This window comes from Rhinolophus hipposideros (genome assembly GCF_964194185.1).
Source record: "Rhinolophus hipposideros genome assembly, chromosome: 10".
Taxonomy (NCBI): domain Eukaryota; kingdom Metazoa; phylum Chordata; class Mammalia; order Chiroptera; family Rhinolophidae; genus Rhinolophus; species Rhinolophus hipposideros.
In genome coordinates this window covers 58,496,143-58,508,399 of record NC_138056.1, presented here as the reverse complement: position 1 = coordinate 58,508,399, position 12,257 = coordinate 58,496,143, and the positions used below count along the sequence as shown (strand labels likewise).

At 33.0% G+C, this 12,257-nt stretch overlaps 1 protein-coding gene across 2 annotated transcripts in view; it reads right to left on the bottom strand.

Annotated features, from left to right (window-relative positions):
* The window catches only part of TMEM135 (transmembrane protein 135), a 222,271-nt gene that overhangs the window by 185,343 nt on the left and 24,671 nt on the right, over positions 1-12,257 (bottom strand). For both annotated transcript variants that reach the window (XM_081064964.1, XM_081064963.1), the window contains exon 4: positions 5,213-5,246. In XM_081064964.1, the coding sequence (XP_080921090.1) occupies positions 5,213-5,246 (34 nt within the window). The remainder of the gene's footprint in view (positions 1-5,212; positions 5,247-12,257) is intronic.

The window sequence follows — 12,257 nt, the reverse complement described above, 5'->3', positions numbered from 1 at the left end:
ACTATAAGATCCAGAATGTATTTTAGAAGTGGAATAAGATTTCCTAATGGACTGGACTAGGAGTATAAGGAGAAGAGTTAAAACTTCTAAGTCTCTGGCCTACGCAACTGGATGGATGGTGGATGTCATTTGCTGCACAGGGAAGGCTTAGAGGAGCAATTTGAGAGAGGGTGCTTATAATTGTTTTTGAATTTAATACTTTCACTTTATTTCTTTTGAGTTAATCTGTCAAATTTCTCCAAATAGTTTACAAGTTGTTTTGTACTTCTTTTGAATCCTCATGTGCCTAGCACAGCACTGATTTAATAAATGTCTGCTGAATCAAATTAAATTGAAGTAGCCTAACAAGAATACGTATGAATCAAAATTTTCAAACCTTATGTTTAAAAAATCAAATACAGGTGTTTTAATCAAAGACAGTGCATGTTTAACATTAAAAAGCAAATGTTAGAGACAAACCTACTAGATATGTTTACAAATATTAAAATGCATGCATTGTTGAATGCTTGGTGGCATAAATGAAATTGCAGAGACAGATTTTCAAAAAGACTTACAAAAAAAGACTTTTAAATGTAATAAGTTATAATTAAACTAAACATAAATTAACTACACTTGACATCAAATTTTAAATAACTGTTAGCATCACATGATGAATTTTGAAAGACTGAGATTCTGAGTCATTGTCACAACCAACATAGTGAAGGGAAATCAAGTGAACACAAACTTTTATGTGTTCACTTTTAACTCATACTGTGACAAAGTTGAATCCTAGCAGCTGGTGTTCTTGTGGGTAATTGGTTCTGGCATATTGGCCCCAGGAAAATGTTTCCATCATTTTATAGCCATATCTTGGACTGAAGCCAGAAACAATATTTAATTCTTTGTTTCATACCTTTTCTATATACCTCTTATACTTTTTGCCCCTTAACAACTAATTAATTCTCTATCAATTCAAAAATTCTACAAAACTATACTAATTTAAAAATTGTACACTTTTCCTTCCAAAATATGGTAACATATAACAAGAAAACAACATTTTCAGATGGGTATTAACTTAATTGCCTTAAGTTTGTAATTTTTAAAACTGCTAGTTAATCACTAAAGCCATAAACCACTGGTCTAATAACTGAGACTCACCAGGACTTACGGACAGATAATCATGAGTAAATATAGGAGTAATTACCGTGTTTCCCTGAAAATGAGACCTAGCCGGACAATCAGCCCTAATGCATCTTTTGGAGCAAAAATTAATATAAGACCCGGTCTTATTTTACTATAATATAAGACCGGGTCAATGTAACATGACGTGAAGTGACGTGATGTGACGTGACGATATAATAATAATATAATATAATATAATATAATATAATATAATACAATATAATACCGGGTTTTATAATAGTAATTTTTGCTCTAAAAGAAGCATTAGAGCTGATTGTCTACCTAGGTCTTATTTTGGGGGAAACACACGGTACAAGAGAACCCAAGCGAAGATCTTTTTATAAAACCGAAAGCATTAATAGACATGTCCCTACAACATAAACACAAACACAACTAGCAAAATTTATATTCACACTTACATAGGAGAAAAACAGTACCATTTCCTGTTTTGAGACAATTATCGATACTGAAAAACAAAGATGAGATTTACTCTCACTGGTTTAATATTTCTCTGCCCCGGTAAAGTTCAGGTCCTCGGAAGCAGAGACTTTCCCTTATTTATTTGGGAACTCCAATTTCACCTACAGTGTCTAAAACAGTACATGTTCAATAAATATCTGTTATCCTTTTTTCTGTTCCTAAACCTTGGACCCAAGTTGGCAATCCTTGGCAAAAATGTTGTTCTGTGGTTACTAATGACACATCTCTAAGACGGAGCTCCCTCTAATTCCTCTCCTTTTTTCAAGATTCAAGTACCAGGTAAATTCTTAAAACCTTCCCTCATTGCCACAGCCAAAAGCTAACTCCCTGTTCTAAAGTTGTAAAGACTGTACTGTCTAACCACATATTTGACATGAACATACTATCTTGGAGTATTAATTACTCTTTCATTTTAAATCCACCATTAGATATATGAGTACATTGTTCCCTCAACTAAATTTCATGCACAGAATGATGGCTTACATTTGAGCCCCAATACCTAGTAAAGTGCTCTGCATTCAATAAATGTTCACTGATAAAAATAAAGACAAAGACAATAAAGATGACATGGAGCCAGTTCTGCGTATTCTTCTATCATGTATTCATTCAAAGGCACAGCAATATAATTACGGAATGTATAACTGTCACAGCCAAAACTAAAAAAACTGTATTATTACTAACCAAATAGTATTTCACTGTCTCCCAATATTTTGAGTGGGGCTGAGTATTTGTATGTATATGTCAACTTGTAATGAAGACATACCCAAGAAGTAAATGAAAAGGTACATCCTCCAAAAAATGATTATCATAAGCAATAAAAACTACATGGAATAGTAACAAAAGATGTCACAGAACAATGTGCTCCCAATTTATTTTTATAAAATGGGTATACAATGTGCAATGTGAATGCATTTATATTTGTGTATTTATGTATGTACACTGAAGGAGAAGGGAATAAAAACTAACCACTAAAATGTTAGTGATTATTACATGATAAAAAATTAGATTTTTTTCTTCCTTCTTTATGCCTTTCTGTACTTTCCAAATCAGAAACACATACCTAAATACAATAAATATTTTTTTAAAAATAAAACCTCACAATATTTAGAAATTTTGTTGCTGATGTTATAAGTCAACAATTTCAAATTACTCTAGTAAACAATATAATAAAATTACAGAACTAAGTTACTTCTTAAGACTAAACTCAGTCTCTCTAAAAATATTAAAATTCTTACCTAGTCTGAATCAACAACCCTGTCACTATAATAATTAAAAAGTAATAGCATAAATACAAAGCTCTAGTTAGGTAAAAGGAAGCTGAAGCTCATTAGATTATCATTAGTATTCAGAATATATCATGTACAGGTTCACTTTCCTTTAGACATAGTCAAAAATCTATGTGTAAAACCTTGATCTCATTAAATTTCAGAATTACAGACTCTTTATAACTAACTGGATGACAAAGGATAAAAGACTAATTAATACATTGCATTTTCTGAAAAACTTTACTAATACTGAAATTTATTAATCTGGACAGAAAGCACAAATCTACTTAACAGAAAAATGCCCTTCCAACCCCACAAAAGTCTTCCATTTAGAAAGCACTAGATATTCACAGTAATATTTTAGACTGGAAACACTATCAAAGCAACGTGGTCCAGCCACTCTGGAAAACAGTTTAACAGTTTGTTAAAAAAAACAGTCACTACCATACAACCTGGCAATCGCATTCCTGGGAATTTATCCTAGAGAAATTAAAACTCATATTCACACAAAAACCTGCACATGAGTATTTATAGCAGCTTTATTTGTAATAGCCAAAAACTGGAAACAAGCCAGATGTCCTTCAGTGGGTGAAAGGTTAAACAAATTAATATAGCCGTACCATGGAACACTACTCAGCAATAAAAAGGAATCAACTACTGGTATGCGCAACAACTTGAGAATTATGCTGAGTAAAAACAGCTAATCACGTATTTTATTCACATGCCATTCTTGAAATGACTACAGAAATTCAGAATTACAGAAATAAAGAATAGATTAGAGATTCCCAGAGGTTAAGTGGGAGAGGGGAAAGGTAAGAAGGAAGTGGGTGTAGTTAGAAAAGGCAGCATGTGGGATTCTAGTGGTAAAGGAAATGTTCTCTATCTTGACTACAGTCAATATCAATGTAAATATCCTAATTTTGATAGCCGTATAGTTTTGTAAGATGTTACTATTGGGGGAAACTCGGTAGAAAGCACATGAGATCTCTCAATAATTTCCTATCACTGCATATAAATCTGTGATTATTTCAAAATAAAAAGTTCAATCTAAAAAGATACATATTTTAAGAGCATTTCCCAACATTGATTATACCAAACAAAGTCAAGGATCTTCTCTCCAGGAATTTACAATCTAAACCAGGCAACACAAAAAAGTTTCTAAAAGTTTACTTAGCATTTAAACATATGTGTAAAAATACATACAGTACTTGAGTATTAAAGTATATCGATGTGGTAGTATAAGAAAGCCATGTGCATGGCTAAAAAATAAACACATTAAAACTCAAATCCATTCTAATATGCAGACACAATAGGTTTAAGTTTGTTTTAAAATAAGGAAAGCAGCATCCAAAATAGTTTGGTGCTACTATTATGGTTCCCACGGTACCCTGAAATTTATCTTTCAGTCCTTTTCAAATATTATTATTTCTATTGTGACTTCTCCATTAGACAGTAAACTCCGTAAGTACAAGAACTGTCTCTATGCTGCCCACCAGCACATTGCACAGTAACTGACACAGGGTAAGTCTAGAGCAAAATGAAATAGTTCACAACTAAAATGAGATGGTAAATATAATTCTAAACTATATTTCCTCGTTACAGAATTCAAGAACTTATCCTTAGGGAAATAAATAATTATCTTTTAGTTGAATTTTTCAATGTTGCCTTTCAATTTTAAACAACTTTAAAAGATTTTAATATAAATGTTTTTAAAATATGAACTTGGCAAATGAAAATTATATCATCTTGATTATATATTTACCATAAAGAATATCAGACTAGTTAACATGAAGTTCAGTTCTGTAAACATAGAAATTTAGAAGCCTTGCTAATTATATTATTAAATACACTCAGTGTTTGGAGATAAAAATCAATGCTCTTCCGATGTCCAAGAAAAGCGTATCTCATAAAAACTCATCCTTACATCGTTTTTTTCCCCATAAGAAATGGCAACAGAAACATAACATGAAATGAAATGACAGATGTATAGAGAGATATACAGATATAGATATAGATCCTGTCAAAGACGAAGATCTAAACTTAAAAGAAAGTCATAAAGGGTACAGGGCAGTACACCACTTTCCTCCTGAAATGAGTAAAATTCAGTCATATGTGACAGGAATAAACCAGATGGCATCAAGGCTCTTTTAAATGTTAAAAGTCTATCCTTTAAAACAGAGACAGGGAATATGCTCAAATTTATGTAGCTTTCATTTTTATTCTTTTTTATTAAGGGAACTTAATTTAAAAAAAAATAAAAAGCACACAGACAAACCTCAAAGCCAAAAAAAAAAAAAATTACTTACCAAGTTGGCCATATAAATTGTGAGCAGCCCTCTCCTGCAAATAATTTTAAAAAGAGATAGAGATTAAGCATCAATTTGACTTAACAGTCAGTTTACCATTTTTGAGAAATCTATCAAAATATCAGGAGTTGAGAAAAAAGGGGTATATTATGCTGAACAAAATTTTCAGGACCCTAATAGTTGGATCTAAATAGATTCTATAAGTCATTCTGTTTAGGGTCAATAAACATTCTGTTTAGTGGTCATTAATTTAAATTCTTTAAAACTACTATTGCCTAGTACTTGTTAACTAGACTTATTATGGTGATCATATCACAATATCAAATCATTACGTTGTATACCTGAAACTAATGTTATATGTCCATTATATCTCAATTCAAAAAATTACTAGTCTTACATGACTTATTAATAGGAAGAATAGTAAAATTTGCTATAAACCTAGAGAATACAATTTTAATAAAGAATCATTATGCATTCATCTTGCCAAAAGTCAAGACCTAACTGCAAATTTATCCAAAGTAAACCAGGTCTTCTATCTGTTGCACACACAACGCAACTGTTAATTAGATGTCATTACAAATCAAGCCAAATCACTTTGGTTTTACCTTCATTGATAACTGAGAAGTCAGGCACTAGGTGAACTTTCTAATGCCAACAGACAAACAAAAAGTTCTATAAACACCCACTTTACAGAAAAATTGCACATTTACCAAATTTATTTAAAGAGAATTCAGGTACAAACTCAAAGGATAATTTTATGACTTTGATCACTTTATTTAACTTACACTGCATGTGACAACGTGAGTAAAGCACATCCTATTTTCTAGGAAAGAGCTCAAATAACAACGTGGAAAATTACAAATATTTATAAACATTTTTAGTACTCAGAGAAAAAAATACTTTGTATATAAAACAAGTACCAATTTTCCAGGTCTTGATAGTAACATTGCCAACGCAATCTTGATGTCATACACAATTTGGATTGTTTGTTATGTAAAATGGCTTAATACGTAAGATTTTTAATATTACTAATGCCACATGGAGGCAGTATGATTGAACTGAACACAGGAAATCACTATTCCAGTTAACTTTAATTCTCTGGCACTCTGTAATTATGTCATTAAAATAAGAGAAGAATACTAGTTATCTAACTTACATTTTCAAACACAAAAACTATTTAAAGAAAAAAACTTTCATTTATCACCAATAAATAAAACATAATATTGGGCCGGCCCAGTGGCTCAGGCTGTTAGCGCTCCATGCTCCTAACTCTGAAGGCTGCCAGCTCGATTCCCACATGGGCCAGTGGGCTCTCAACCACAAGGTTGCCACTTCGATTCCTTGAGTCCCACAAGGGATGGTGGGCTGTGCCCCCTGCAACTAGCAACGGCAACTGGACCTGGAGCTGAGCTGCGCCCTCCACAACTAAGACTGAAAGGACAACATGGCACCCTCCACAACTAAGATTGAAAGGACAACTTGACTTGGGAAAAAAAAAAGTCCTGGAAGTCCACCTTGTTCCCCAATAAAGTCCTGTTCCCCTTCCCCAATTAAAAAAAAAAAAAAAGATTAAAAAAAAACACATAATATTGGGCTTTCTGTGACGGAAAGATGAAGGTAGTCCAGGCATGCCCACTGAGCCACCCCAGCCCACCCGCATGCAGTGCCCTCTTCAACAGGTCCCAGTGTACCTAAGCAGAACAACAGAGTTCTATTGGTCCTCTACAGAAGAATTTAAAAATCACTGATAAAAGGATCAGTAGGGCCCCTCTCAGCACTTCTTCTCTGTAATTTGTACATTTTAATTGAAATTGTTCTTACTAAGCTTTACCAATCTTATCAGTTCCTACCAAATTCTAAATTAAAGATGTTCTAAGACTACTTATTATAAATAATGCAGAGAAAAATTAGGGTAACCAACATCCAAGAGTCACACATACAGAGAAAAGTTAAATTCTTCTCAAGTGACACCTTCTCTTACCAAAAGCTGATTACATATGAAGAAAAAATATTCTTAATTATAAAACCAAAATTTAAAAATTTCTGTAATTTCAGAGGTAGTGCTTGATAATATATTTCATTGTGAAGTAAACTAATAATGCATGATGCTATCTTTAAAAACATTTGTTCCACTAATCTAACTCTGTCTCTAATATTCAACAGTAATCCAGAAACAGTTTCATCACTAGCTTCCATCTATCTGACAATATAACTGTTTAACTACCAGGCATATATTATCTTGTTTGCCTTTATATTTTCACAAACCTTCAGTAGTACCTGGCATCTAACGGGCACTAAAAAAATGGTTGTGGAATTATTAAACAAAGTATTACTAGGAACCTAGCCTTACAAAAAGGAACACATTATAGACATATATAGAAATATAATCACAAAAGATAGCCACTAGACAGAGGGAGGGTTAGCAAGCAAAGATGTAATTAGATTATCTTATATTTGCATAATATTTAACAACTTTTTTGTTAAATTGTTTTGTTAAATAGTATTGATTACAAGATGTAATCAATACTTTGTAATAGAATAAAATAATCGGTCTTTCTCACTCCATCTTGCTCGAGCCTGCCCAGTTCCCATAACATGATTGCTAGCAACTTTTGCTTAGTCTTGCACATAGATATGCTAATCATTAAAGGAATCTAACCTGTAGTCTAGAAAGTACTCAAACAACATCCCTGCTGGAAATTATGTCCCCAAAGAGATAAGGAAATATGTACAAAAATGATGATTGTTTATCAAAAGATTTATAGCAACTGTGAGACTGGGACCACAGCAACTGGAGTTTGTTGACCAAAAGCAAAGAAGTTTCACCATCCCCCTTGGACCCTTGCTGATGTCCAGATGTCTGTAGTCATTAATCACTGCCTGACCTCAAACCCCTCCCATTTTCTTCCCTTCTCTGACATAAAAGAAGTCTGAATTCTGTACTTTCTCAGGATGATTCTAGTCCATCTTCTCAGCTGCTGGCTTTTGAAATAAAGTCGCTTTCCTTGCCACAACTTCTTTTCACTGAACTTATTGGATATAGTGCAGCGAGCCGTTTGAGCTTTCATTCAATTACACTTTGAAATCAGATTTAATCAATAGTACTATGAAATGTAATATAGATAACTAATATCCTCACTCTATTGAAAACCAAGTATCAGAGACAAGTTAAGTTGATTCCTTGAAAATATAAAAGTAGCAAAAACACAAACTGAAATTAGGAGTCAGTTCACCTGACTCCAGTTTTGTATTCTTTCTAATGCACTGCTTCTACAACATATACTCTTCACTAAATTACGTTTAAATTCTGCAATTCACTGACTTGTTTAATATAGTATCGTAACAAGCTTCTCAGGTTAGGGTTGAGGATCAATCAAGCCTTGACATACTCTTACTATTGGGAAAAAGCAGAGGATGTATTGTTATTTGATTATGTCCTATTCTGGTCTCAAGTTTCAATTTATCGTTCCCAAATAATGAGGAAGATTACCTCTTTCCCAGCTTTATCTGAATTCCAACCCAGAGCCAACAGCCTCAAGAATGAGAGGACAATATCTGCAAAGAGCATGATATGTTGGATTATATAACCAGACTCTTCATGGTAGGTTTCGCTGCTGCAGTGTCTTCAACCTCCAGTCCAATTACAATTTGGTAGAGGTGGAACATCAGAACAGTGATTTGTTTCATCATTTCACCAGAGATGTTCAGTATCCCAAGAAACAAATGCTATTTTATTATTTAACACTTGACTATATCTAACATAAGTCTGAAGACAAATAGGTCACTACCTTCCTAGTGAGTAAATTCCCTCTGAAAACCAAATTAAATATTTAAAATATTACTGCAACAGTGATGGGGAAGGGAAAGGTGTCAATTAAAATAAAAGATGGCCTAGGCCTATAGAAGAAGGGCTGCTGCCAAGAAGCACAATAATTTTTTAAAATTTCACAGAAGATTCTGCTACACAAATACTCCCATTCTGCTGAGAATCACTAGGTTAAAAAACTGGTAAAGCTCAGTGAATAAACATTCTAAAGTTAGTCGAATATTTCTTTAAACCACAGATAAGCTTTTTTCGTTGGGTTTTGGTTTTGTTTTTGTTTCTTTTTGATGGGGGAAGTAGATGACTCTCTTAAATTTGCATGAAAAATTTACGTGGTTGTGCACATCAAGGGGCATTACCTAAGAACATATTAAGAACCACTGCTGTAGGAACTAACTCGGTGTAATCAGAGTATCATTATTCCTATGGGAAAATATTAAAATAATTAAATTTTCTTAACATCTTAGAAGATTAGAAGTTTTTCTCAAATTCTGCTAAAATTCCAAGTATTATTATCTTCTAATGACATTACTGTATCTAATTATATGAGCAATAACACTTCTTTTCTGGAAACTTTAATGTATATACCAGGTCTGACAATTAAGTTCCCAAACTCGTTGCAACGATGTTGCTAACTTTTTTTTAATATCAGAGGGATTATTCACTATGAATTTGTACCAACTGGACAAAGAGTTAACCAAGTTTACTATTTGGAAGGGCTTAAAAGGCTGCATGAAAAAGTTAGACAAAAATGACCTGAAGTTTTTGCCAACAATCCATGGCTCTTGCATCAGGACAATGTACCAGCTCACACAGCACTGTCTATGTGTGTTTTTACAGTAAACAAATGACTGTATTGGGGCACCTTCCTTACTCACCTGATCTGCCCCCCAATGACTTCTTTCTTTACCCAAAGATAAAGTAAATATTGAAAGGAAGATATTTTGATGACATTCAGGGCATCAAGGGTAATACAACGACAGCTCTGATGGCCATTCCAGAAAAAGAGTTCCAAAATTGCGTTGAAGGGTGGACTAGGCGCTGACATCAGTGCATAGCTTCCCAAGGGGAGTACTTCGAAAGTGACTGTTGTGATATTCAGCAGTGACGTAAGTAGCACTTTTTCTAGGATGAGTTTGCGAACTTAATTGTCCGACCTCATACTCTTTTAGCTAACTTCAAACTTTTGAACGACACTGTATGTAACACCTTTCATAACTAAGGTCACCAGAGAGTACAGTAAGAATGGTGTAATTTCTAAATTCAAAATATTTACATATTCTATATATATTTATAAAATGTATAGGTAGATAGATAATGTGTTCTACAGATGAATAAAAATTAGAGATTAAAGTTCCTAAACATTGTAGTGGTTTACTAAGAGATGTTATTTAATCAACTCAGAAAGTCTTTCAAGATATAATAAATTTTCCTCTGTCAGAATGTTTCAGAAGAGTATAAAAAAACTTCCTTAAGGTATAGGAAAGGATAAGATACACTTCCAGTCTACAGCAAGATCATAAACTATTATATATAGTGGATAATACAGATTAAATTTTTCAGAAGACTGTGAAGTAATTTAATTTTCTTCCTGTGAAGATAACATGACGCTAAAACTTGAAGATGCCAAGAATTTATAGACAAAATTCATGGTACTCTTTTATGCACATATTATGTAGTTCATTCATTTTGGTCATTATCTGCTTAGAAGTTCCATAACTGCAACTGTAATTTAACAATTCAACCCATGAGCATGCTTAGAATAAATATGCAATCTTTGATATTTTAATACATGTCCATGTTTGAGCATCCTGCAGTTTTAATTTATCTAAACTAATACTAAAAATCAAAGCAAATTCCATAGCAATTCTACAAAACAAAATCCATCAGTACAACTTCTTTCTGAACCACAAACAAAGCACTTCCTAGGAAAAGAAAGAGAAGCCTAGTTCTTAACAGCCCACCTAGGGATAAACTAGATGTTACCAATGCTCCCTGCTGAGTTACTATGATCACAGTTCTTTGCGGCACAAATTTTTTAAGCAACCCTGGAAACAACTTCAAAGCTTTCTCAGAACCCCACAGTGATGCGATTAAGATTTAAGTAAGCTGTCCTCTTACAAGGAGTCAGGAACTAGCTGGCAAAGCTTGCTTAATTCTGTAGAGGGAGGGAGACTGAGAAAGATGGATGGATGGGTGGGTGGGTGGATGGGTGGGTGGATGGATGGATGGATGGATGGATGGATGGATGGATGGATGGATGAGATGGAGAGAGGGAGAAAAAAAATAGTAAGGAAATAAAGTTAAACCAATACAAATGAAAATATATTTATGAACATAGATAGATCTTTACTTAAGAGCGTGTGTATTTGTCCATCAAATCCATGTGTATCTGTATATATGTGTGTATAACCATATCATTATGTTCTTGCTTCATTAAGTGCTTTTTGAAAAACTGATTATACAATTGAGTCCAAAATGTATAATCTCAGAGTAAAGATTTCACTACTAAATAGAAGCTTTAGAAATTTAAAATTTAGGACTATCACTGTTTGCTAATTTGAAAAAAAATGCTAATCCTCCACATTCTGTTTCTTCCACTCTTTTAATACATTAGTGTTAATAATATTTATTTTTAAAACAGTATACACATTTCAATTGACAACTGACTCCTTAAACGCTGTTGTTTCCCAACTTCTAACCTCAGACCTCATCTTATTCTGGGCTTTCACACTCTAATCTCCCATTCCTTCAATGACCACCAATAAGGAAACTTTCAATTTTATTTTTATAACTACCATGCTTCTCCTGAATCTAAATACATTTCAAGCTGCCTACTGGCTATCTCCACCAACTTGTCAATGATTTTCTTTGTGAATTAAAGACACAATCATAAATTCCTTTCCCTTAAAGTAAAAATATTAACTATAATATTATATTAACATGCTTCATTTTGAGCACTAGATATAATTATTTTAAAATGTAAATAACTTCAATCTTTGTAAATTACTTACAATCTATTAAGGGACCTTGATACTTTATTTATTAAAATATTTATTAAAATTGTGGTAAGTAAAAAATACTTTTTCAAAGCAAATAACACTACTAGTTAACTTTGGCACAATTCCAGAGAAACATAGACCAGACTTCCTCAAAATGCAGTAAAAAAAAATTTGTTTTAGTATATTTTAAGGTTAACACCAAAAACATTTTAAAAACCTG